The 24008-nt window shown below is 54.8% G+C and overlaps 11 protein-coding genes across 11 annotated transcripts; 6 read left to right on the top strand and 5 right to left on the bottom strand.

The window, feature by feature from the left end:
• Positions 1-726: 726 nt before the first annotated feature.
• On the top strand, positions 727-2544 carry B0T15DRAFT_555671 (Alpha/beta knot methyltransferase). The gene is made up of 3 exons (XM_062870398.1): positions 727-1190; positions 1556-1824; positions 1891-2544. Exons 1-3 carry the CDS (start codon positions 1151-1153, stop codon positions 2365-2367), a joined length of 786 nt encoding a protein of 261 aa, XP_062721262.1. The 5' UTR covers positions 727-1150; the 3' UTR covers positions 2368-2544.
• A 1763-nt stretch (positions 2545-4307) lies between these two features.
• B0T15DRAFT_198811 (uncharacterized protein) lies at positions 4308-6330 on the top strand. Its single transcript, XM_062862548.1, has one exon. The coding sequence runs from the start codon at positions 4435-4437 to the stop codon at positions 6151-6153; it is 1719 nt and encodes a 572-aa protein (XP_062721261.1). The 5' UTR covers positions 4308-4434; the 3' UTR covers positions 6154-6330.
• Positions 6331-6876: 546 nt separating this feature from the next.
• On the top strand, positions 6877-9357 carry B0T15DRAFT_198772 (pyridoxal phosphate-dependent transferase). Its single transcript, XM_062862547.1, has 3 exons — positions 6877-7311; positions 7410-7504; positions 7601-9357. Exons 1-3 carry the CDS (start codon positions 7264-7266, stop codon positions 9285-9287), a joined length of 1830 nt encoding a protein of 609 aa, XP_062721260.1. The 5' UTR covers positions 6877-7263; the 3' UTR covers positions 9288-9357.
• Positions 9358-9426: 69 nt separating this feature from the next.
• B0T15DRAFT_555644 (SPX domain-containing protein) lies at positions 9427-10954 on the bottom strand (the record flags this gene model as incomplete). Its single annotated transcript, XM_062870397.1, has 3 exons — positions 9427-9779; positions 9893-10054; positions 10108-10954. The coding sequence occupies 3 exons, from the start codon at positions 10952-10954 to the stop codon at positions 9427-9429; spliced, it is 1362 nt and encodes a 453-aa protein (XP_062721259.1).
• A 781-nt stretch (positions 10955-11735) lies between these two features.
• Positions 11736-13815, top strand: B0T15DRAFT_198732 (uncharacterized protein). The gene is made up of 3 exons (XM_062862546.1): positions 11736-12047; positions 12130-13513; positions 13590-13815. Exons 1-3 carry the CDS (start codon positions 11941-11943, stop codon positions 13719-13721), a joined length of 1623 nt encoding a protein of 540 aa, XP_062721258.1. The 5' UTR covers positions 11736-11940; the 3' UTR covers positions 13722-13815.
• A 224-nt stretch (positions 13816-14039) lies between these two features.
• Positions 14040-15588, bottom strand: B0T15DRAFT_485086 (uncharacterized protein; the record flags this gene model as incomplete). Its single annotated transcript, XM_062866274.1, has 4 exons — positions 14040-14424; positions 14487-14711; positions 14778-14946; positions 15000-15588. The coding sequence occupies 4 exons, from the start codon at positions 15586-15588 to the stop codon at positions 14040-14042; spliced, it is 1368 nt and encodes a 455-aa protein (XP_062721257.1).
• A 1092-nt stretch (positions 15589-16680) lies between these two features.
• B0T15DRAFT_398359 (uncharacterized protein) lies at positions 16681-18882 on the top strand (the record flags this gene model as incomplete). Its single annotated transcript, XM_062864949.1, has 3 exons — positions 16681-16807; positions 16865-18356; positions 18408-18882. The coding sequence occupies 3 exons, from the start codon at positions 16681-16683 to the stop codon at positions 18880-18882; spliced, it is 2094 nt and encodes a 697-aa protein (XP_062721256.1).
• Positions 18883-19094: 212 nt separating this feature from the next.
• B0T15DRAFT_555628 (histone H2B-like protein) lies at positions 19095-19915 on the bottom strand (the record flags this gene model as incomplete). Its single annotated transcript, XM_062870396.1, has 3 exons — positions 19095-19532; positions 19586-19657; positions 19753-19915. 3 exons carry the CDS (start codon positions 19913-19915, stop codon positions 19354-19356), a joined length of 414 nt encoding a protein of 137 aa, XP_062721255.1. The 3' UTR covers positions 19095-19353.
• Positions 19916-20233: 318 nt separating this feature from the next.
• Positions 20234-20708, bottom strand: B0T15DRAFT_532413 (uncharacterized protein). Its single transcript, XM_062869309.1, has one exon. It carries the CDS (start codon positions 20566-20568, stop codon positions 20344-20346), a length of 225 nt encoding a protein of 74 aa, XP_062721254.1. The 5' UTR covers positions 20569-20708; the 3' UTR covers positions 20234-20343.
• A 972-nt stretch (positions 20709-21680) lies between these two features.
• Positions 21681-22777, top strand: B0T15DRAFT_532410 (histone H2A-like protein). The gene is made up of 3 exons (XM_062869308.1): positions 21681-22086; positions 22214-22506; positions 22561-22777. The coding sequence occupies exons 1-3, from the start codon at positions 22031-22033 to the stop codon at positions 22614-22616; spliced, it is 405 nt and encodes a 134-aa protein (XP_062721253.1). The 5' UTR covers positions 21681-22030; the 3' UTR covers positions 22617-22777.
• Positions 22778-23988, bottom strand: B0T15DRAFT_532405 (uncharacterized protein). Its single transcript, XM_062869307.1, has 5 exons — positions 23565-23988; positions 23380-23512; positions 23234-23312; positions 23130-23171; positions 22778-23067 (listed from the first exon to the last, which is right to left on the bottom strand). The coding sequence occupies exons 1-5, from the start codon at positions 23582-23584 to the stop codon at positions 23045-23047; spliced, it is 297 nt and encodes a 98-aa protein (XP_062721252.1). The 5' UTR covers positions 23585-23988; the 3' UTR covers positions 22778-23044.
• Positions 23989-24008: the final 20 nt, after the last annotated feature.

The following is a 24008-nucleotide window of genomic DNA, read 5'->3' as shown; positions in this document are numbered from 1 at the left end:
TAACGGTGCTACTGTGAACTCTTCCCCGTCTTACCGCAGCAACAAGTCCACACCACCAAGACCGGTCGACCGCAAGCTGGGAGCCGAGCTGACCTCAGCGTACTCGGGTCTTCGAACAGTGGCTCATGCAGCCAACTGCGTGCCATCCGAACTCTCTGAATACTACCGAGTAAGCTGCACACGTCCGGCAAACTGACCGCAAGAGTAGCCTAGTCTGTGTTGATGAGCCTGCACTTCAATACCTTGTTGCCAATTCCAGCGGATTATTAGCACTGCAGAATCTAGGATGTATCTAGCTTCTTACAATGTCTGTACGTGACAGCCATAAGCAGCTCTCCCGATAAGGCAATCATCCAATTCGATCTTTGGGTTATCTTGACTTGTAACTATACTAGGCGAACGCATCCTGGGGGGCCGGGATTGCCTAGAATGGGAAAATGGTCGGAAGAGGACTCGGATTGATCTGTGCTGTCCCATATATAGCCCTAACCCTGGCTTACCAACAACCAGAACTGGTCACAATCAGTACACGCAAGAACTGGCACTTTTGGTGGGAAATGACGAAATGGCTGGGACATTGAGTCTTGGACATTCGGGGTTGCTAGTCAGATTGGGTGAGGCTGATAGAGTTGCCTTGTTGGGAGGGCTCCTCGGAAGAGCACCGATTCAATTAACCAATGGACGACAGCTCGAAGAGCAAGCGCTTGTCTAACCAAGGTAAAAATATGGGAATCCCGATGATAATCACCGAAACCGGCTCGGACCCCGACTTTCAAGTTCCAACCCCGCCGCCAATTCCAGATACAGTACTGCAGTACGAATATGTATGTACCTAATAAATGTAGCCGAGAACTGCCCGTGCTTTGGTATCCCTTATTATGGTATCGAAACCTTTGTCCAGCAGGGGCACCTTCCTCCTAATTTTCAATAAATTTGCGCTCAGCCGCCTTGTCAGCACATTGGTCAAGCTCACTACTTTCCACTTCAATTCATTCAAGGGCCTTGGACATTCTGCAACGCTTTACACCTGTCCGATCTTCCCTTCAAACCTGCTTCGTCAAGCGACCCCGAAGCCCGTCGAGGCAGGTCCAGCTCCATATTAGGAACCTCTTAACCTTGCTTCCTGCTACAGGTTCGGCCTCACTGCAATATGTCCTCCTCACCAGAATACCGAGCTGGCAAACGGCCAAGTAAGTCGAAACCATTGCCGCATATTCCGCTGGCCCCATTCCCTACTCGGACGGTGTGCACGGGCATGGATATAAAGGCACTTTGTTTTTTGAGCTTGTCTTCTAGGAGATTCTTGGTTTCCCTCTGCTCCGTTTCGTTTTGATGGCGCTCGGACACTCGCCACTAAAAGGATCTCGGAAAATGGGGAGGGGAAGGAAATTTCTCTAACCCAAGAGCGGACCCCGCTTTCGGTCCTGGCCTGATGAACCCCCACCTGAAGTGCCGCACAACCACTTTTCTCGAGTTGCCGGTTCCAGTTGCCTCGTAGACTTTTTGTTCAACACCGGCAGCGCTCCAGTCGTCTGACACCGACAACCCATGGCAGGAACCCAATCGCTACCTCCTCCGGCATTGCCCCAGCTGGTAGCCGAGCAGCACACCCCCATTCCCCCAACCGACAAGGACACCAAGCGACTCATTGTTGTCTTGTCAAATGCCAGCCTCGAGACCTACAAGGCGTCGCATGGCGGAGGAAGCCGCATGGGTGTGCAAAGAGAGGAGAAGTATTCTCTGCTCAACAGCGACGAGCACATCGGCGTCATGCGGAAGATGAACAGGGACATTAGCGATGCGCGCCCGGACATCACACATCAGGTTTGAAAGAGCCGACGCTCCGCCCATTCGGTATGCAGCTGCTGACGGCTAGTTCCTTGTTCGCAGTGTCTACTGACCCTCCTCGACTCGCCAATCAACAAGGCGGGAAGACTCCAGATATACATTCAGACGGCCAAAGGCGTGTTGATTGAGGTTTCGCCTTCGGTCCGCATCCCGCGCACCTTCAAGCGTTTCGCTGGTCTGATGGTTCAACTCCTCCACCGTCTTTCCATCAAGGGCACCAACTCGCAGGAGAAGCTCCTGAAAGTGATCCAAAACCCAATCACCGACCATTTGCCGCCCAACTGTCGAAAGATAACACTCAGTTTTGACGCACCGCTGGTGCGGGTGCGGGATTACGTCGACACGCTCGGGCCGAATGAGAGCATCTGCGTCTTCGTTGGCGCCATGGCCAAGGGCCCGGACAACTTTGCCGACGCCTACGTGGACGAGAAAATATCCATCAGCAACTACAGCCTCTCGGCAAGCGTTGCCTGCAGCAAGTTCTGCCATGCCGCCGAGGATGCTTGGGACATTCTCTAAGGCATACACAGAGCGGCACATCGTGATGACGATGTCTTTGCTCCTAGTGGCCTACCGGCCCTACAATATCGGCAGGACAGGGGATTGGACGGAAAGATCTGTCAGCCCTCTATCTTCCATCCAGGGGGACTGCGGTTGCATTGAGCCCGTTCCGTGATACAACATCGCGGTTAACGGCCTTTGTCATCCGGAACTTGGGATGCCTGTGCTTGAGCTGTCGGTGTTTTTGCAACCAAAACATGGGGCGTTCAACAATGGATCCCAAGACGCTTTCGTCGTCTTGCGAGTTGCCACTTCAACTTGGCACTCGTCTTCCCCTTTTCCTTGATTTGTTTATTTTATTTTTCTATCTTAATGGACTTTAGCTCGTATTGCAGCGTCTCGATGTTGCTACTGACAACCAGCTCGTCACATATGGCCAGAGCAACACCCTGTAGTCTTCACGGCTGCAAGACACGTGGATTAGGGAGCCGGCGTGTGGGATCAAAGGGCACTCATGATCTGGTTTCGGGGGAACAGGTTTGGATGTCGCCGGCCTCTTAGATGAAGACAGCGGACTCGGATAATCGGAGCAGTTCAATGGGATCTGTGATGTGCTGGGCTAGTTCGGCCTGCAAATTCGCTTGCTGAGATATGTGGCCCTCCTTTGTTCAAGCCCGTCCTAAGAGTTACCTACCAAGCACCTGCAAACTTAGTAGGTACGGTAGGTAGTTACTTTACTCGCACTCTTTCTCTCGTCTTTCTGAGGTCTTGGGCAACCCATGGTCTATTGGTCTACGAGAAGTGCGGCCTCCTTTGAGACCCAGCTTGCCACAATGGGCCGGTTTCCGTTCCCACAGTCTGCCACAGTCTACCACTGTTTCGTCGGCATTCGTGAATGCACGGTCATTGACAGAGGCGATGCTTTGCGCGGAATGATCCCGAACACTGACAATCACTGGGATCGCCTCACAGCTAAGTAACTGGCATTCACCCCCTGGTGCCCCAGTGTTTTCGCCACGGTGTTTCTGCAGGCTAGAACCCCCAATCAAAACAGCTCTCTTCGTCAGGCCGCGGTGAAAAGACCACCGGGCCGGGCATTCGGTCTGAACGGTCTGTCAATCACGCCAATGCATCCGGCGTGGCTTTCGTCGGGACGACTCTGGTGCTTCAGCGTGGCAGGCTACCTAAAGGACACTAACGCTAGCACGTACTCATACCCTCCATCTGGCAGGCGCCCTGCCTAGGCGCCCGGCCCCGCTTTGCCAGCGCTGGTCCAAGCCGAGCCAATCCATGTGGAAAAGATACTTGAATACTTGTCAATCAACCCTCAGGCTCTTCATAACGATCGGGTCCGGCGCACGCTATATAGATAGGTTGATCAACATTTGTAGATTGGGTCTGTTCGACTTCGGGGTTCTTGACCGAGAGAGAACATAACACTGCCCGCCGAGTTGAAGTGCCGAATGTGGCTGTTGAGCCAAGCCAGCTTCTCATGCTTCCTAGGTCACTCCTGTAGGTGTTCACCGCTGGTACTGGACTGGTGCAGGCTGTGGTGCTGCGGAGCCGGGCAGCTAGCGGCCACCACAGTTGGGCAGCACTCCAATGGAAACGGCGTGCCTGGCACACGGCCAGGTTACATGTACATACCTCCCGTCCGGCAGAGACACCTAGGTAATTAGTAGTAATGCAGAGATCTGACTGGCCCTAGGTGGTTTCCCTTCTGGAGTTCCAAGTTTTCCATGTGTGGATGAAGGACGTGTACACCAGTGAGACCCAAAGTTCTACGACAAACTTGTTGCAGGTGCACTTGCCCCCTTCTTTCAATGCCTAACGTCTATCGTCACGAGCCTGTCCTCGAGGGTCGACAATCTCGGATCCATGAGGCTCGGCACCCTTATTAGCGAGGCTTCCTTGGACCTCAGCTCACGTAGAACCCTTGCCAGCTCGCCCCGTCACGCCACACTGCCCTAAAGGCTAAAGCTCTCCCACTAACTCACTCGCCCTCGATTTCCCAGGCCCTCGTGGCTGATACACGGGCTGCGCAACACGACAGCACGGCACGCCGGGGCATATCACACCGCAGCGATGCTGCCCTTTCTGGAGGTCTCGCACCTCCCTTCCTCCTCGCCGTTCTACTCGGCCGTCATCCAGCCTCTGGGCCTGCGTTACCTGTCTACTGAGGGCGGGCATTTCCCCTCCATCGTCTATGGGAATACTTCACGGACTGCCCCAGTTTTCCAGATCCGCCAAGTGGTGTCGAGCAGAGATCGGCCCCTGAGGACTTCGCGCATTGTGCTCAGCGCTCCTTCGCCGGCCGCGGCCGACCACGCTTACGAGTTTGCATTATTACAGACCAATCTCAACGGCCCGGACGCCCACCCCAGCTACTCCGCCGAGGGTTACGTGGCTACCGGTGGCGTATCCGCCCAGCGGACCAGCACGAGAGGTGGCGGGATCCGCGTGCTTATAACCGACTTTGATGGCAACATGCTTGAGATTGTCTATCAACCGCCCCCAGACTGCCCTTCAGACTACGGCCGCTCGACAGTACGCTACACAAAGTCCACCAGCAACGAGGCGAGCCGTATCCTGGACTGGAATTACGACCTTGCCTCTTCGTCACTCACCTCCTCTGCCGGTCCCAGTTCCTCGTCGTGCTCGTCTGGTGCGTCTGTCCGCACCGCTTCCCGTCGCCCCCACGCCCGATACACTGAAGACGACGACCAGTTGCCTCTCGGGCCCAGGCGGAGTGTCACAGCCGGACCCTCTGTCTACGAACCGGCGGTCTCTGCACGGGAGAACTCCAACGGTCTAAGCGCTGGCGCTGTTGTTGGAACCCTACTCGGCGTTGCCGGTGTCGCTCTAGGCGGAGCCTTCGCATACAACATGGTCAGGGGCGACAAGAGTCGCGCTTCTCGGCAGGCGTATGACGTCCCGCCCCTCACACGGTGGTCCACGTACCCAGAGAGGTATGATGCATACTCGGATCGCAAAGCCCGCTACGCCGACGTCGAACGAGGGGTGGAGAAGGTACGCTATGAAAGCGACTACCCACCTCTTTCTGACTACCGCCGGCCTCCTCCCGAATACATCGCTCGGTACAGCGAGGTGGAGTCGTCGCCACGGAGTAAGGAGGCAGACGACGTCTATGACCACCCGCGGGGCCGTCACCCCTCGTCCAGGCCGCGGGCTTCTTCCTCGCGGCCGCGCAGCGAGTCCGCCAGTTACAGAGAACCGTACGCGGGAGGCGAAGCGGAACGTCGGAGCTATATGAGCTCGAGGAGCTCGAGGCATCCCCCAATTGTGCAGCGAAGCTACACCTATGAAGGCCCCGACCTGGACAGCTACGCTTCGGCCAGGAGTCACCGGTCAAACAGTACGGTCCGCGCACCGCCACCAGACCCTTACGCAGCACCAGCCCACTTGAGCTCGCACTCGAGGCTTAGCACCCGTGCAACAACGAGGACCATCGAGGTTGTAGAGCAGCCCCGAGCTTACATGCGAGAGGGGAGCTACATCTCAGGCCGCAATGCCCCTCTGCCAGACAGCCGGGCCCCAACCTACCTCTCGTCCCGCAATATTCCCCTTGCCCACAACCGAGCTACCAGCTATATATCGCCGCGCAGTATCCCTCTTCCGACCAGTCGGCCCGCCACCTATGTGTCGGATCGTCATGTCCCTCTCCCGGTCAGTCATGTGCTCAGCGGTCATGCGAGATGGGAGGAGGACGACGACGATGTGGACAGCATTGCTCCCAGCGATAGTATCAGCTGTGTTGGCAGCAGGAGAAGCGGGCGGTACTGAGCAACCCTCGACCGACATGTTAGTCTTGGGCAGCTCGAGAGGACAAAGTTTCGCTGCAAACGCGTGACGATTACGCGCATGACGATTAGACGCATGATAACTCGGTACGACCAGCACAATAATGACTTCCTCCAGGGACGAGGCGCTTGGATCAGTGCAGCGCTATATATAGTCATTTTGATGGTCATGATATAGTTCACGTACGAAATTCTGGGCTGATCTTTGCTTGATACCTAGGTAGTTAAGCACTTGTTGGATTACCCCTACTTTAGGGTACTAGGCTGTTGTCGTGGGCGTTTGGTATCATTGGGCAGCCATGCTGTGGGGGATGTGTGCTGTTGAGTCGACTCTTGCTACCTTATTAGGTAGGGTAGCTCCAAGTAGATTGTCTGATCCGTACAGAGTACCGTATGTACTTCACCTCGGTCTTGGAATCGCCTAGGGTTGAATGATGTGTATTGAGTCTCCGAAACCCCAAGAACACAACTCGTGCATGTTCCTGAGAGAAGAGCCATGAACAAGCAAGGTAAATTTGCTTTTGTGCCCAAGTAGGTACTGTAGGTAAGTGAGCTTCGACATAAACAACTCAAGCTATCGGGGAAGCGTAGCATGTTATGGGATTCTCCGCAACGTAAGACCACGCGGATTATTCCTTTTATTGCACGTGCTGCAGGATGCAGTTACTGTCGCATACTGCGTAATGAGTCTGTTTACAGCATGTGGCAAACTTGAAGGGGAAACCTCGAGAGGAGATACCCCATATTTTGGCCCAGCCCGCTTTTCGCCTCCGATAGTCGGAATAACTGTTCCCTTGCTATGACTTGCATGGTTGTCACCTCAACCACACTCGCACAAATATGCGATGGCACCCGGTAAGAACCTGAGGGTGAGTAGGACCCAAAGTTTTTTGTTTGCTCTCCGTGCAGCATCACAGCGAAAGGGGGCTGACCTGTCTTCAGACAGTGAGTCAACAGCAATCGGCCACTCCACAACATCACCCGGAAAACGCAGCTTGTGACCTCGCGGTGTCCTACTCACATATTGACAGCAAATGAAGATAGAGCAGACGTGAATAGCCGTACTGAGACAGAACATCTCGACGTTTGACAAATGTCACAACTTGAGCTTGGGGAATCAATCCCCCCCCATACAGCCCATGTAAGCCACTTCACCCCCGTATTACAATGCACATACCTACCTGATTATGGGACGGGCTGCCCGATTTTGCAGGCCCATTGCTGACGTCGGTTGCTTAGGCTGTGAGTGTCTCTCTGCCAACATGGAGGTCGAACATTGGTTATGAAGAGGGCCAGGACTGGGTCGTTGGCCGCATGTCGACCGGCTATCCTCGGTGCGTCTTGCTTTCAGTTTCCGTCCTTCCCTCGCTTACCCACATCCCCCCCCCTTCCCTTCCCTTGCCTACCCCAGCGACTTACAAGCCCGCTAGCTTTTTCATCCACCGGAGCATCCAATCCTTTGCCGCAGACATCGTCGCAAGGTTCGGGCGCCAAGGATCCCAGGCCTTTCTATTTCCGACGCGCCAGATCGCTGCCCGCTGTGTGTCTTTCGTGAAGGCCCACGCGCCTCCTACAGCGGTAGCCTCGCTTGAGACTGTCCACCTCGTCCTAGACACGACGAACCCGAACCATGAAGTCTTGGCGTCGCTCGCCCCCACGATATCCGCTGTGCTCTGCTCCCAGGAGGCTTTTCCCTTTCTTAAGCAGTACTGGCAGCACACGGGTGACGGTGTGTCCAGCCGCAGGGCTGAGTTCTGCCACACCCTCTTCAAGGACGGCCTACTCCGGCCGGACAACGAGGCCACGATCCCAGTCCCCGCAAGTCCCAAGCCGTGTCGGGGCCCGAAGCGCTATCAGCGGCCGTCATCCTTCGACACGACAAAAAGAGCCGCCCCATCTCCCCGTTCCAGTCCCGACAGGGAACTGGCGGCCGGGCCCGACGTGCAGGAGACGTCGCGCTTTCTGGAGGAGCGCTTCGGCAGGAACCTCGATCTCTCTTTCGTCCAACCCGCCAGGTCTGCCATCAAAAGGAGGATCGCGGGCGCTCTGCGCAGCAACGGTGAGCTCACCACCGCCCCTCCGCCGGAGCACGAGATGAAGTCGAACTCGCGCGGTGTTGGCAACCTCAGGGAGGAAGATATCTACCTGTTCCCATGTGGCATGAGCGCCATCTTCAACTCACACCGGGCTCTGCTCGACGTCCGCGGCAGTCTGAAGAGCATCAACTTCGGCTTCCCCTATGTAGACACGCTCAAGATCCTGGAGAAATTCGGCCCCGGTGCAGTATTCTATGGTCATGCCTCCGACTCGGACCTCGATGACCTGCAGAGACGTCTAGAGGGCGGCGAGCGCTTCCTCGCCCTGTTCTGTGAATTCCCGGGCAACCCGCTCCTGACATGCCCCAATCTCGTCCGTATCCGGCAGCTCGCGGACAAATACGATTTTGCCGTCGTGGTCGACGAGACCATCGGCACGTTCGCCAACGTCAACGTACTTCCCTTCGCCGACATCGTCGTCAGCAGCCTGACCAAGATCTTCTCAGGCGACTGCAATGTGATGGGCGGCAGCGCCATTTTCAACCCCAACAGCCGGCATTACTCGTCGCTGAAGGCGTGGGCGCGCACCGAGCATGAGGACACATACTGGCCCGAGGACGTCATGTTCATGGAGCGGAACAGCCGTGATTTTGCCTCTCGCATCGATAGGATCAATGCCAACGCCGAGGCCATCTGCCACGTCTTCCGGGACAGCCCGTTGGTCAAGACCGTCTTCTACCCGAAGCACAACGAGTCGAAGGCCAATTACGAGGCCTGTAGGCTTCCGAATGGCGGATACGGCGGCCTACTCTCGGTCGTTTTCCGTCACCAGGACCAGGCCGTGGCCTTCTATGACGCCATTGCCACCGCTAAGGGCCCGAGTCTGGGAACAAACTTCACCCTCGCCTCACCCTACGTGCTCCTAGCGCATTACCAGGAGCTGGACTGGGCTGAAAGCTTTGGCGTTGACCGTAACCTAATCCGCGTCAGCGTTGGGCTGGAAGAGACCGAAAATATCGTCAACGTATTCAGGGATGCGCTCAAGGCGGTCGAGGAGAGGCCTAGAAACCACCACGAATAACCGGACGCAAGACCATGTGCTGGAAAATAAAAAGATTATATCATTCATACATTACTTTGGGTATCGTGCCCGTGCCCGTGCCCGCGTGCGCGCAAAGTGAAGGCCGAAGGTCTCGCCACACTCCATCCTGCCATCGCACCTACATCACGACACACTGAGGGGGGTTCTGGTTTGGGTTTACATAGATGTCCCCAAACAGCTCCCTGCGCCGCTCCCTTTCATTATATACTTGCTTCTCCCTGGTCTCTTTGGGAAACCACCGCTCGAGGTAGCGCACCAGCTTCTCATCGATGTGCGCTGGTTTTTGTAAAGTCAGACGATTTGTAACAATGGGAGGGTTTCGGAAGGACGTACTCTCGTTGGCCTTCTGAACCACGTCAGCTCGACAGAGTGGACAGTACCGCTTATTTTGGTTCTGCATCTTGATCATGCATCGAATACAAAACAGGTGATCGCAGTCCAGCCTAACAGGGAGCCAGCAGATGGAGAAGCCTGATCCGTGCCGTTAGCCATGTCTCATAGCTCGTGGGTTTCGGGCATGCTTAGACGTGCAAGTCCGCTGTATGGTACAATACACGGCAGTGCCCCCGGTGGCTGATACTTACAGATCGTGCACGAGTAATCCATGACTTGCGGAACGAGGCTGACCACTTCACGCGCCAACTGGGCGCAAATGTCCTTAGAGATGGCCTCGGAAATGAAGTGCGCCGAATACATGACCTTCGGGAACGTCGACTTGACCCCTAGTTGAGTTCGCTTATCGAATTCTGGACATTGGGTCAGCTACCAGTATGACAACCACAGGCGCATCCACACTCACTTTTGATTATCTTGTTGACTGCCGTCTGATTCAACTCCTGGAACCGTAGGTTCTGCAGCAGTGTCGCGTTCAGAGCCAAGAAATGTGCATATGCAGCACCACTGGACTCAACCTTAAACTTTTGCGGCAGCTGCCGCTTGTTGACCTCGTCCTGGAACCAGACAAGCTGCTTCTGCGCCTTCTCGCTGTTGCGCACCCCCCCGGCGGCTTCAGTCGTAGAGAAGAAGACCTGCGCAGCCAAATAGAGCTCAAAGATCTCGCGCCACCGGTAGAGATCCGACTTAGCAAGCTTGATTAAACCCTTGCGCGGCTTTGCCACCTCGGCAATCTCCGTTCCGAGGGCGTGGATCCTGTCGTTCATTGACTGCCTCTCCTCCTCCTGGAGCGTGTCAAGCTCCGTAACATCGGTTTGCAGGAGACCGAAAAACCGGGTATCCGAATTCAGCGGGATCTTAACCCACTTGTCGTCGTCGTAGTCATCGTGCACCTCAGCGTCGAGGCCTGGCTCGAGCAGGCTAGTGCCGTCGCCTTCCGGTGGTGAGGAAGTCACATCTGCCAAAGCGCTAGGCTCTATCGCATGTTCCAGCGACGTTGGCCCACCCAGACTTGGGCGCACGACTAGCTTCGGCCGTAGCATATGAGAAGCGTCGGTTTCGAGTCGGTACTCGGCATGGTGCTCCGCTAGGAGCCGATGCAGTGTGTCGGGGGCATAGCCGGTTTTGATGAGCTCCTCCCGAACCTTGCCCAGGAGTTTCTTGAGCTGGCGATAGGGGATGGCCTTCTCCACCCAGCGCTGCGGGTAGCTATCCGCAGCCAGGGCCTCTTGGAAGGCGTGGCCGAACTTCATCGTAATAGTAACGGGGACACGAACGACCGGACCGCTTCAGGCGCCGTGAGAAGCTTGCGCATGGCGGGATGCGAGTTCATGTGCTACCAAACCAAAGAACTGTGGCGGATGGTCTGGACAGGATGCGCAAAGCGTCTGCCTTGGTATCAGTAAGCCCGTGGAAAATGGCTCGGAAAAGGGGGCAAGTGTGTTCGGTGAGGACCTGGCCTTCATTCGCGCTAGCATAACTGGAAGGGCACGGGTTGGGAGGCTTCAAGTTTGTTGTAAGTATGAAGGAAACATACCGTAGGTAACGATTACATAGTACGTACTGGACTTATTATTTTTGCTCCGCGCCGGCTAACGTTACTAGTTCACTCCCATTTCCGGATCCATGACCTTTACACCTCACTTTCATTCCGTATATGCATACTGCACGTGCACTAGCTCTCAGCATGGTACGGCGTATTAATATATATCCATTAGTAGAGAGCTCAGATCAGGGGAGTCTGAATAATAGAATAATACTTGCGAATATCATATAACTCTTACCTATATAGCGCATATAATTTAATCGGTAGCTAAATTCTAATGTGGAGCTAATGCAAGTGGTAGAAATGCGTTAAGGTAGTACACTAGTAATTCATGGTCAGTTTCCAGTAGGTGTAGGTACGCTGCTGGTATTTACATACGACAAGTACATGCTAGAAATCGCGTTCGTATTGTACCTGAGGTGGTACCGTTATGTGGATATTCCAAGCTGCCTTACTTCGCATGTTTCTCACGTATTTACCGCTTCGGAGTACCAACTTCTCGTCGGTTTGCCCTGCCCCACGTTGATTTTCTCTTGTAGCTTCAGGGGATCGGTAAATATCCTATATTGTCTTAAAATCGGCAACCAGCCAAACTGCAAAGCTTGTCATATCGAGCGGCAGGATTGTCCCCTCGATTTCCACGTTCTCGCGTACTCTAACTCCGGATACTGCGGAAACGTTTGATGTATAGAAATGGGAGCCGAACAGTCAACCCCGCGGGGCGGTAACCAAGCCGCCGTTGTACGAAAGACATGCTATTACGAGCTGCTCGGAGTAGACCGACAGGCCCCTGACGAGGAGTGAGTACTGGGGCTTACATTCCGCACATGTGTAGCTCATGCACCCTGGGATGTGATGCGGCCGGACCCTGACATCTTCCAGGATTCGGCGAGCCTACAAGAAGAAAGCTCTGGAGCTGCATCCAGACCGCAACCTTAACGACACAGAGAACGCAACGAAGCGATTCGCTGAAGTACAGACCGCCTATGAAATTCTCTCTGACCCGCAGGAGCGTGCCTGGTACGACTCTCACCGCGATGCTATTCTTAACGGAGAGGATGACGTTGCGGGCACCGCGCCCACCGACCAGTCCGGGAGCGGTCACACCTCAGCCAATGCGATCTTTGCCCTGATGAGTCGGTTCAGTTCGAGCGTCCCGATGGATGACAGCACAAGAGGCTTCTTCGGGATTCTCAACGCCTTTTTTGACCAGCTGGCTGCCGAAGAGAACGCCGCCTGCGAGTATGCTGGTATGGTGCCAACAGAATACCCGCCATTTGGCGGGGCCAGCGATGATTACAATGCGGTCGGCAAACGATTCTATAGCGTATGGTCGGGCTTTTCGACCAAGAAGACGTTCAGCTGGAGGGACAAATACCGTCTCCAGGATGCGCCAGACCGTCAAATCCGCAGGCTCATGCAGAAGGAGAACCAAAAACTACGTGATGAAGGTATTCGAGAGTTCAATGATGCCGTGAGGTCTCTGGTGGCCTTTGTCAGAAAACGGGATCCGCGATACGTACCGAACAAACAATCCGAGGAGGAGAGACAGCAAGTTTTACGAAACTCAACCGCAGCCCAGGCAGCACGGTCTCGAGCAGCTAATCAGCAAAAGTTGGCCGAGTACGTCCTGCCGGAATGGGCGCAGTCGCGGGATAACGACGAAGATCACGGCGAGTTTTCATTGTCGGAGGAAGATGATGAGGTTGAAGAAATTGAATGTGTTGTGTGCAATAAGACCTTCAAGAGCGAAAAGCAGTTCGACACCCATGAAAAGAGCAAGAAACACGTCAAAGCAGTTCAGCAGCTGCGGAGGCAAATGAAAAAGGAGAACGCCAATCTTGACCTCCAGGACTCGGAACCTGTAATGTCACTGTCACAAACTGCTCATGGGCAGCCTGGAGAGGACGATACACCGGGCAGCGCTGCCTCGGCGCACTACGGAGAACACGATGGGCAAGTTGAGGATGCCCGATCCATAACCGGCGAAGAAGACACAAACCTTGGCACGCCGTCTCAACCAGACTCCGAAGACGACGATTACGCGCCACGATCAGAGGTCGAAGAGCGCATAGTAAATGGTCCTCATACGGAGACGAAGTCGACAAACACACGACTCAGCACACCAGACGCCACGGACTCTGCACCTGCCGGCTTGGATGGCTTGATACTAGGCAACGGGAAGGACGAGGGTAAGAAGGTCGGGAAAGCCAAGCTAAGACGGGAAAAGAAGGCTGCCCGGCACGCCGCTGAGGCGCAGACCTCAGTAAGTATTCAACAGTTCCTCCAAAGTAATACACCGTTACAGCGTGTAGACTCTGACTCTAAGACCAAAACCATAGCATAAATGCGCCGTGTGCGATGAAAGCTTCACATCAAGGACCAAGCTCTTTGCGCATATCAAGGACAACCCTACCCACGCGGCGCCTGTTCCTGTTTCTAGCGCCAAGGCTGCCAAAAAGAAGCGGCGCTGATGTGACTGCCCAATGACCCAATCCTGGAGATGTGGCCTACCGCCGGGGGCGTCCTTGTGTCCGAGCTGTTGCTGCATCTTGATCCCTGGAAGCGTGCTGTGGTACGGAGGCCCTCCTGAGCGGCTATAGCCTTGGATGGGGATCGAGAAAAACGGGAAGGTTCAAACCGCCATGCTCGTCCGGCGCGTCCGGAACCAGCCGTTACCATCGAGCAAGGACGGGTTCTCGCCAAACAAAGCGGAAGTGGAGGTCGGGCCCTGCAAGGGTGTCGGTCACCCGTGACACAAGTGATGCACACCGATGCGTCCGTTGGTAGCTCTACGCCTCAAGCACCGTGTCGGCGTCCTCGTCACTCAACGTCTCTACTTCGTCGATGGCCTCGGCCCGCCCAGGAGGCATACCTCGCTCCGGATCGTGAGGCGAGACAGTAATGATGGACTTGCCCTGCACGTGTTTGACAGCACTCTTCCACATGTCCCAGTCATCCTCATCTTTGATCAGGAAACCGATCAACATGCTGGGGTCCATGTCCTCCACGTGGAGGTGTCGCAGCCGCCGAGTATGGCAGGTATCCAACTCCTCCTTCGTATAGTCCTGGGGGGCTTCACGGTAGGGAAGTGCCGGTCTGGGGTGGTGAGGGTCAAGGTAGAAGAGCCACTGTCCCTGGACACCAACAAAGTAATGGGATGACGCCGGTCGGCCTCTAAAGCGGACATGTCAGTCTCGAGACGGAAATAGGAAACCAATCAAGAGAACGCTGCTTACCCCGCAATACCGATGGACTGCTCCATCTGCAGAGTGGAAATCAAAGCCTCCTCATAAACTTGGTTGATCTTGTCAATTCCTAGCCTCGTGCATACCAGAATTAGAGTCGGATGGAAGTGGTCTCCATCCGGCTTAGCTATGGCCATGAAGCTATCCTCGTAGACATCCGGAAGGTCCCCTGTCGAATAGACGCGCAAAGAATTCTCGTTTTTACTCGCTAGGGCCCTGCATCTATCAGCGAAAAACAAGGCTCTCCCGCAATTTAGGGCGGCTGAGTGTGGTGTAACCCACTGGATGCATCGTGCCGTAGCCGACGGTCCAAACCACTCCCCCGGATACTTCCCACATGCGGTTGCTCCATGTTTGACGAAGTTATGCAACGAGTAAGGAGCGCGGGGGTCATCGGCGAACAAGGACAGTATCTCACGCTCGGCATCGGGGTCTGTAGCTCGTCTCCAGTCTGCCAGCCCGTATGTTAGAGCAAACCCCGAAGATGGCCAGTAGGATACGTACCGCGTCCCAGACGTGATACTAGGAGCGCGTTTGCTAGTAGGCTTTGGCCCGATCTGATCATACAGCCCCACCCCGTATCGGACGAGAAGCCCGTCTGTTCTCCGAAGGACGTCTTGAGCCGCATGGTGAAAGACAGGGACGAAGTCGCTTTGGCATCGGTGGAGCTGGGGATCATCTCGAACCCGGTGCGATATGTCATCCAGATCCGAGACTCGAAATCATCCAGAAATGCGGGAGGCCAGCCGCTGTCTTCGCTGGAGTCTTCGTAGGCGAAGGAGGCATCGAAGCTGCTTGTGATAGAATCTGGCGGTGTCTCGAGGGGTGGGTGGTTGCTGGCAGTTGTCGCCCGGACCGGGACCGAGGTTGGGATGAAGGCGGCGTTGTCGACGTTGTTGTCGACGGGCGGAGTGCTGGCGGTAAACGGTGATGGCGATCCGAACGCCTTCGCACCGAGAGTATATGAGCGTCCCAAGCACCAGACCGGCTCATTCGAGTCTGGGTTGTTGATTGGCTCCGGGTCCCAAAACCTTTGGAAGATGCGGCGGCCGACTCGGCCAACTTCTGCGCTGGCGGCCATGGCAACCTCCATTGCACTCGCCAACTTCGGAGAAGTACTCGAAACGGCAGCCTGCCAGCCGCTGTCACCCTGCCGGCGGGCAGTCATAGGAAGCTACTTTGGGCGAAGTGCCGGCAGAGGTGGTTCAAAGGGAACAGACGGGAAGGATACAAGCTGCCCCGTTCACCTGACGCGGCACGATCCGAGGCGGCACGATCCGCGCAGGACTGTGGAGGTGACTTTGGCGGCTCTGGGACGCGGAATGATGGTATTTTAACGTTAGGGACGCCGGACACCACGGTGTCAAGAGGATGGGTGTCGTGTACGGATTGCACAAAGCTCAAGGAAGCGGGCGTCTGGAAGGTTGCCCGCTTGGTGGTTGTCTGCGTCTTGACCGGGGTAATGTCATATGCACAAGTACACTACAAGTCAGGCCCCACCTCTCATGGCTGAGCTCCGCTGTGGAGAGCATAACGTCGATCAAGCCACCCCGCAGCAGGTGATATGTGGGACCAAGTAAGGAGTTATCACGTACGTACGGAAGTATACGAGTATACACAGTAGTTGCTAGTTCGGTACAGGACGGCATGCACAATACACTTTTACACCTATACCAAGTTACCCACAGCTCGGAGCGTGCTGCTATGTGACCATGCTTGTCATTTACTTAGTACCGTATGAAGACGCATCAATCCTTAGCTTGCGGTTGCGAAGACACTAGAAGGAGCCTGGGAAGCATCTTTACTGCTTATAGACATCACAAAATACCCACTCTTGAGCCGTAACCATCAGTCAAGCTAGATACCACTAGTGTCGTATGTGGCAACTATGATATCTTGACCCTAACCCCATAGTTCCAAAAAAACGAAGGATTGGCCTGTCTCTGTAACCACTGCAGCTTGCGACCTGCAGAGCATACTTCAGTAACAATCCAACCAAAGCAAAAGAAATAGGCCTTGTCGCAAAGTGTTACTGGCCTCACCTGAGTGAGCAATCAGAGCTTTGGACTATTAGCTATCCCAGTCTTACCTGTTTCTTGCGACCCCAAATATTTATAGAACTTGTTGGTCCCTGGAGAACCTCGGTCTTCAACTAGGTCCCAGGCTTTTGCTGTACACGGCGACGATGCCACGCAAGAAGGAAAAATGGCCCTCGAAGAGATCCAAGGGCTCCAAGGCCAGACCCGCAGTTTCTTTTGGCAGTCTTCGTGACTCTATTTCTACAACTCCCACGACAAGGGGTCCCGCAAACGGTATGAGCAGAGATTCCCGCAACCATACTACAGATGCAGGGAACTCAACCATAATAGGGTTTTCAATGAGGGATGAGGCTAGGAATACAGCATCCCATCACTCTTCTCCGTGGAACTCCGGGGACGCCAAGCTCCGCCTCAAGCCCGTCACATTTGTGAGCGCCGGCTTAGCCGAGCCTCTCGAAGAAGATGGGCTCTCTGTCGAACGGTCAGACGCGGATACGACTGAAGACCCCGTCGAGGATGCGACAAGTGTCATTGGCGACACTGCAGGAGTCAGGAATGCTGACAGTCCTGAGGCAGAGGTCGTCAGTGTCATCAAAACCAAAACAAGCATCGAGAACGTTGTACGAGAGCACGCGACAGTGGACCTCCTTGTTGGGAAGCAGCTGGTAGGTGATGGTGAGGAAGGGGCAGCGGGTCAAGGGAGCGAAACGAGCTCGCTTTTTTTCTTCGACCTAGGGCAGGATGGACCTGTCCTTGATACTCTTCTTCCTCCTCCGCGAATTCCGACTCCGAGATCAGCATCTGGCGATTCCATTACAAGCGAAGATGTCATCGTCTTCAGAGGTCGATATGCAATCACCCAGGGAGTGCCTCGCAGGAATGGAGCTTCCCAGTCTACGGCCCGCGTCTCGCCTCTAGAAACACCGCTCGAGCATGACCCTGACGTCAACGCGCTTTTTAGCCAATCGGAGTCTAAGCGCGTTGCGTCTCCCATCCGATCTCAACGAAGGGGACGAAATCCCCAGCGAAGACGTTCGCAACCTCTGGAAGCCATGGAAGATGACGAGGACGATATATTGGCAGATTACATTGCCAATGTGGGCGCGGATCCCGACAATGGCCTGATCGGTAGTCAATTCCAGGTTTCCTCTGGCTATAGGGATCTCGGTGGCGACCACCAGGCAGTCATGTTCGGACTTGGAGAGCAGACTTCACCCAGGTCGGACGAGTCATCCGATGAGGAAAGCGAACAGGGTGCGGCAACCGGTACTAGCGATGCCGAAAGGGATGCCTTTCCGGACGAAGATGAGGACGACGGAATGGATGCAGATATGGACGACGAGACATTCGCGCGTCGTCTGGCCCAACAAGAATTGGGCTTCTGGGGTGACGATCTTGGCGCTCTTTCGAGTTCCTTCACACGGACGGAAACGACAAAAGCACGGGGAAAACGTCCCGCCAACGGAGGGTCGAGCCAGGCTGTACCTGGGCGTGCGAGTGCTGCCCAAGTAGCAGACGCATTTGATAACCTAGACTTGACCGATTTGAGTCAACTTAGCATGCACTCACGCAAACGGCGCAGCAAACAACCCCCGAACTTCAATGTATCTGACTCGGAGATTGAGGCAGCTCTCCGAACTGCGTGGCAGCGTGACAGAGAGAGGAAGAAGAGCCGCAAAATGCAGCGTGAAGCGCTCCGTGCCGAGGGCCTGTTGGGCAAAAATGCGAATCCTGATGACTTGCGCGTCAAGTATGCCGCAGGGATGAAGTTGGACGATATCAAAGCCGAGTTGACGTTGTTCCTTCTCAGCTCGGCGCCACGGTAAGCAGCTCACAGCTTCTAGCAGCGATACATCAAGCTGACAAAAGCCAGGCTTGACTTCCCCCCACTTGATAAACATGCGCGCAAGGTCATTCACGAGCTAGCAAGCAGGTTCAACATCAAGTCACAATCTACCGGCAAAGGCGACAACAGGTGGCCGGTGCTTTACAGGACCAACCGCACTGTTCGGTACGATTCGACCCAAGTTGAAGATGTCACCACGAATGTTGACCAGGCGGCGCTGCGCATTCATCGCAAATACTTCCACCGCGTCGACGTTAAGGGTAAGAGGACCGAGGCCCCTAAAGCCACAAGCGGAGCGAGGTCTGGACACAAGGCAGTCACGCTACGGGAGGGAGAGATCGTGGGAGCATCGGTCCCGGAGCTCGGCCAAGAGAACAAGGGGCGTACAATGCTCGAGAAGATGGGCTGGAGCAAGGGGATGGGTCTCGGCGCGCTGGACAACAAGGGCATTCTAGAGCCTGTAGCGCAAGTTGTGAAGCGTTCCAAGGCTGGTCTGGGATAAGAGTGCTTTTGAGGACTCGATTGCGGTCGCGACTGAATATTGAGAGGTTCAGCTCTCTCTCGAAACGGCGTAATATAGTTACACCCACTCAGCGAGTAATCGCTGGTGAATCTACATTTGGACCGGCAAGTCTCCCTGTACCAGAGTTCGCGTCTTTCACAAGTCTATAGCATCAAATGAAACCCGATGTCATCATGTCGTCGCCAGGTGAAAACGTCGTGAGCCAAGTCGGTCATATGCACGGTTTCATTTCGCCCCAGTCCCTGATATCAAGGCAAGTATTGTACAGCCGCCTGCAAACCCCATAACCCGTGAAAACAGTGTCCCCATAAAAAGCAGACCATCCGTAACGCATTGCATTAAGAGACTCCAAGGGGCATGTGTGCCTTGGCCAGCCTCGTCATGACTCCCAAATGACAAGCAAACCCTGTGCCCTAGAGAAAAAACGAGAAAAGGTAGAAACCAAGCTGCTTATTTCTGGCTGGAGGAGTACTTGGTGACAGCCTTGGTGCCTTCAGAGACGGCGTGCTTGGCAAGTTCACCGGGGAGGATGAGCCGGACGGATGTCTGGATCTCGCGCGACGAAATCGTGGACTTCTTGTTGTATGCAGCGAGCTTCGAGGCCTCGGTAGCAACACGCTCAAAAATGTCTGCAAAAACGGGTTAAAACCGAGTCAGGCCAATCAAGCCGGGAATGACTTACCGTTCACGAACGAGTTGAGAATAGACATGGCGCGGTTCGAGATGCCGGTGTCGGGGTGGACTTGCTTGAGCACTGTTCGATGTTAGCTACCCTGCAAACATTTGGGACACCAAATCATCTTGCGGTTGCTTCCATCAACCCAATTCGCTCCAAGTGTGTAAACTGACCTTTGTAGATGTAAGAAGAGTAAGTCTCCTTGCGGGCCTTGGTCCGCTTCTTCTTGTCTCCCGAAGGCGCAGTCTTCTTGCCAGCATCCTTCTTTTCGGGGGCCTTGGAGGCAGTAGCCGGAGCCTTCGAGGCAGGCTTCTTGTCGGCGGCCTTGGGGGGCATTTTGGTGAATTGGGAAATTTGCGAGTCAAAGTGACGATGAAAAGTATCTGATGCGACCTAAGAGTCGTGATGAATATCGCGTTCACAGAAGCTGTGGATGAATGTTGGCGGGGAGAAATTGGATGATGAAGGAGAATTGCGTTGGCGAGGGGCGATGGCCTTTTTGTAGCTGGACGCGCCTGGCAGGAATGGTCCGCTGATTTCGGGGACTACGCGCAGAAAGTGGGGCCCGTTCCAAGCCGGCGTGATTCGGCGAACAATCAATGCCCGCCCACGAATTGAGCACCAGCGCGATGGCTCGTGCGCCACAACACGTCCCACAATGCTAGTTATTCTGTGTCCCAGGAAGCAACGCGCCTCAACAAACGCTCCCTGGTCAGTCGCGCATACGTAGTCGGCTGTTTTCCTGTTCTTGATCTGCGCAGGAACTACCTGGTAGGAATCGATATGCCCAGGCGCGGGTGACCCTTCCCCCTAGACCAGGCACCTCCACACACTTCACCCTCGCACCCTCGCACCCTCGCACCGCTCCGAACCTCAGACGTTGAGGTAAAGGAGATGGCCACTTGTAAGATCAGGCTAAGGCAGGGCGGCAACAAGGAAGCTCTCCCGGTGCCAACCCACATTGTAGATAGCCGGAAAGCCAGGAACATTTACAGTCCCTCAGCGTCTGGCTAGGAGAAGGCATGCCGGAGGACTTGCCCGGATGGGACACGGAGGTGTGTCCACACCATCAGCCTTACCGCCGCCAGGCGTATCTCCTGATAAAATTGTCCCTGACGGGTCAACGCACTCCCCTACATAGCTACGTACTCCCTAGATCTGGGGAAGAGCCACCTAGATCCAATGCCGATACATGGGGAAATGAACCGCAGACCAGGAAGAGCCGCATGAAGAGGTACCCGATGCAGGTAGGATCCGCCATCAAGTGCTCGGCCTGAGGGCATAAATGACCAGTATGGCCCTCTCAACCCGTTTCACCCGATCAGTGTAGCGATCAAGATCCGATTTGCGAAGCTACATCTAAAGCCGGAGCTCAGGTACCAAGCTACATACTGTACATGGCCGATGACTCGGGACGTTCCGCACGTCCAAGGGCTTTACCTTACCCCATGTCAGCGGGTGCTGAACCGCTTTTCATGACCCGTATGGTCGTCAAGAGGCCGAAATAGGACATTCTGATTCCGGAGAGCAGGTAAATCCCATGGATCAAGCCCTCTTGAAAAGGAGAACCTGAACGGCACGAGTCCCAGACATCGGTTGCTGAACCATGGTGAATGCAGCTTCGACACCCGATCCAAGTCACGATGCCAAACCAACAGTTCAGACACCGCAAATCCACGGGAAACTGGACAGCCAGGGTGCGAGGAATAGGACGGTGTTGGAACCTCTTTCAAGGAAACTTCGAGCCGAGAACGCCATCAAAACACCTAGGAGCCTGGAGGGAATCGGCAACCTGTTGGTTGAGACCGTCGGCAAAACGCAGCTGCGGACCGCATAAGGGAGCTAAGGAAAGTAAAAGATTGCGTGGGCCAAGCGACGAGGTCCGCAGTCAGCCATCAGCCGGCGTTGACCGTAATGGAAGGGGGATGATAATAATAAGTGCAATCGATCGGCTTCGATGTGGTAACTACGCGTGCAGGATACTGATTTGCCCAGCTTGGATTGCGGCACATGCGGGGCGGTAGGGATGGTGGTTTTGGGTCCTTGAAAGAAAAGGCCAGGAGATGATATTTACCCAGCGTGTTATTTTTCGCGTTGGGAGGGGAGTGTTGATTTCTTATTAACATTTTTTTGGCCAGAGCACTCATTGTTGACTATCGGCCAATCATGGGCCATGCGCGCCAACTGTGGGCACGGGCCGTTTTCGGATTAGCCCCAACAGCTCCAATCAACACTAAGCAAGGCGCGAGTGATCCGTGACTCTAGCACCTTCACGCGAAAAGTACTTAACTCGCACTTTCTTCCACCGGCGCTCAACTTCTTCCACTTTCATCACACTCTCCAACATCGAACTTCTAGACTTCCCACTGAGCACTGCATTTAGAGACCTCAGGTCTTCCATAATTCCAACCACTTATCAATTTTACGCTTCGCGCATTTAACTCGACCAAGATGACTGGCGGCGGCAAATCCGGCGGCAAGGCCAGCGGATCCAAGAACGCGCAATCGTGAGTGGATATTCAACGTCATTTCATGGTTCCGAGCATCGCAATCTGGTGTTTCTGTATCGCGAATTCGATCTTTCTGTCTAGACGCTGAGTACAGCTTAACTAACTCTTGGGTTTTTACAAATAGCCGTTCTTCCAAGGCTGGTTTGGCTTTCCCGGTCGGGCGTGTTCACCGTCTCCTGCGGAAAGGCAACTATGCTCAGCGTGTCGGTGCCGGCGCGCCCGTTTACCTTGCTGCAGTTCTTGAGTACCTCGCTGCTGAAATCCTCGAACTGGCTGGCAACGCGGCTCGCGACAACAAGAAGACCCGTATCATCCCCCGCCACCTTCAACTTGCGATCAGGAACGATGAGGAGTTGAACAAGCTGCTTGGTCACGTCACCATCGCCCAGGGTGGTGTCCTCCCCAACATTCACCAGAGTATGCTGCCTCTTCCGAGCTTATCAATAATTGGACATCGCTGACACTTTTCAGACCTGCTGCCCAAGAAGACAGGCAAGACCGGCAAGAACTTGTCTCAGGAGCTTTAAATTTTTCTCAGTGGGGGTTCAGGTTTGCTATTTCTGGTCGGCACGTTGGGTTCATGAATTGGGGTCACGGTCTCGGGTCATCGGTTGCTTTTCGCGTGTTTGGGTGTACATTAATCCATGATGGGCATGGTCATGGCGATGAATGAGATTCCCTCTAAACATTCCCAATTCAGTTTCGCTGCATTGTTGACTTTGAATCCACGCGAACATATAAATTGTATGTCATCGTAATGGAATCAGCCACTTTGTGCCCAAGATCGGCATCGGAGTCGCTGGCCGCCGGCCATGTTCGGCGCACGAGTTGGCCTTTGTAGCAGCAATATGCGACATTCGAACGCACATGGTGGAATGAACTCAGCCTCGAGGTTTCCCAGGCTAAAAAGACCTTGCGCCCTATGTACAACACATATCCATCTCGCCGATGTTCATCAAAATTTGAGTGGTGGGGGAGCTGCGAGGAAACGCGTGTCAGCCAACAAACATGCGGAACTGCCACGACCGGGTGACACTTACGATCGAAATGGGGAGCCGGAAGGTTCCTCTCGTACTTGGAGCCTGTATAGTCCTGTTAAACCGGGGTCCCCCAATGACCGACAGGTGATGTTGGGAATGCGAACCTCCTGGAGCAGTCGGGTGGCAGTAAGGGTCCGGATGCTTCCACTTCTCCAACAACTTCTCCGTCTCCTTCAAAAGGGCCTACGGAAGTCTTGTCAGCTTGTCATCCGCAATGGAATTCCCCCTTCCAACATGGAGGTCTGCACACCCGTTGCAATCTCGGGTCGGTAACATCCCGGTTCTTCTCAAAGAGCGAGCGGATGTAGAGCGCCTGGCCGCGCCAGAGATTGCGATGCACCGACCAATCGAGGGCGAGCTTCAGAGAACGGCGGTAGAGCGACCTGACCGCGATGTCAGTAGTGTTCGGCAATGTGGACAGGGCACACGACTGACAGCGCAGCCTGTCTTGACATGGTGGGCAGCGCGACCGGAGGGTATAGGATTCCCGTCCAACACCCGATCCGCGTACTGAGAGCCTTCGAGCGACCGTTCGAGGATTGGAGTTCGTGAAGTATCGCCTGACGCCGATTCGCACCAGTGCTGTCGGGTTCCGTCACGATACTGGGTCGATAAGCCGGTGTCGCGGCGTTTTCAGTGCTTGATCTGCCCTGGTAAGGTATCAATTAAATGGTGATTGAAGAGCTTTGAGAGGAGTTTCTGCCTGAGGCAGGCAACGAAACTCCAATGCACCTCGTTATTCGCGCGAACCACGCAGATGCTCCGTTCCGTGTTGCCGAGCCCCCGAGGTATCCAAGTACCTTCCCCCCAGCAACCTCAGGAAGGTACATGGTGCACGACGGTAGTGTATGTACCTGACCTGTGGCGTGCAGTTATTAT

Source organism: Chaetomium strumarium (genome assembly GCF_033439665.1).
Source record: "Chaetomium strumarium strain CBS 333.67 chromosome Unknown B0T15scaffold_4, whole genome shotgun sequence".
Lineage (NCBI taxonomy): Eukaryota > Fungi > Ascomycota > Sordariomycetes > Sordariales > Chaetomiaceae > Chaetomium > Chaetomium strumarium.
Note: the sequence above shows the minus strand (reverse complement) of the source record. Positions and strands in the feature narration are given on the sequence as shown.

What these genes read in the sequence shown, in the direction of transcription:
- B0T15DRAFT_555671 (XM_062870398.1), top strand. Translation starts at nt 1,151, where the DNA reads ATGTCCTCCTCACCAGAATACCGAGCTGGCAAACGGCCAA. An exon ending in CCGAGCTGGCAAACGGCCAA is followed by an intron (nt 1,191 to 1,555) that starts GTAAGTCGAAAC and finishes AACCCATGGCAG; the next exon opens with GAACCCAATCGCTACCTCCT. An exon ending in GCCCGGACATCACACATCAG is followed by an intron (nt 1,825 to 1,890) that starts GTTTGAAAGAGC and finishes CCTTGTTCGCAG; the next exon opens with TGTCTACTGACCCTCCTCGA.
- B0T15DRAFT_198811 (XM_062862548.1), top strand. Translation starts at nt 4,435, where the DNA reads ATGCTGCCCTTTCTGGAGGTCTCGCACCTCCCTTCCTCCTCGCCGTTC.
- B0T15DRAFT_198772 (XM_062862547.1), top strand. Translation starts at nt 7,264, where the DNA reads ATGTCACAACTTGAGCTTGGGGAATCAATCCCCCCCCATACAGCCCAT. An exon ending in TCCCCCCCCATACAGCCCAT is followed by an intron (nt 7,312 to 7,409) that starts GTAAGCCACTTC and finishes TCGGTTGCTTAG; the next exon opens with GCTGTGAGTGTCTCTCTGCC. An exon ending in ATGTCGACCGGCTATCCTCG is followed by an intron (nt 7,505 to 7,600) that starts GTGCGTCTTGCT and finishes CAAGCCCGCTAG; the next exon opens with CTTTTTCATCCACCGGAGCA.
- B0T15DRAFT_198732 (XM_062862546.1), top strand. Translation starts at nt 11,941, where the DNA reads ATGGGAGCCGAACAGTCAACCCCGCGGGGCGGTAACCAAGCCGCCGTT. An exon ending in CGACAGGCCCCTGACGAGGA is followed by an intron (nt 12,048 to 12,129) that starts GTGAGTACTGGG and finishes GACATCTTCCAG; the next exon opens with GATTCGGCGAGCCTACAAGA. An exon ending in CCGCTGAGGCGCAGACCTCA is followed by an intron (nt 13,514 to 13,589) that starts GTAAGTATTCAA and finishes CCAAAACCATAG; the next exon opens with CATAAATGCGCCGTGTGCGA.
- B0T15DRAFT_532413 (XM_062869309.1), bottom strand. Translation starts at nt 20,568, where the DNA reads ATGTTCCTGGCTTTCCGGCTATCTACAATGTGGGTTGGCACCGGGAGA.
- B0T15DRAFT_532410 (XM_062869308.1), top strand. Translation starts at nt 22,031, where the DNA reads ATGACTGGCGGCGGCAAATCCGGCGGCAAGGCCAGCGGATCCAAGAAC. An exon ending in GGATCCAAGAACGCGCAATC is followed by an intron (nt 22,087 to 22,213) that starts GTGAGTGGATAT and finishes TTTTACAAATAG; the next exon opens with CCGTTCTTCCAAGGCTGGTT. An exon ending in CCTCCCCAACATTCACCAGA is followed by an intron (nt 22,507 to 22,560) that starts GTATGCTGCCTC and finishes GACACTTTTCAG; the next exon opens with ACCTGCTGCCCAAGAAGACA.
- B0T15DRAFT_532405 (XM_062869307.1), bottom strand. Translation starts at nt 23,584, where the DNA reads ATGTCAAGACAGGCTGCGCT. An exon ending in CCGACCCGAGATTGCAACGG is followed by an intron (nt 23,313 to 23,379) that starts GTGTGCAGACCT and finishes AGACTTCCGTAG; the next exon opens with GCCCTTTTGAAGGAGACGGA. An exon ending in TCCGGCTCCCCATTTCGATC is followed by an intron (nt 23,068 to 23,129) that starts GTAAGTGTCACC and finishes GTTTCCTCGCAG; the next exon opens with CTCCCCCACCACTCAAATTT.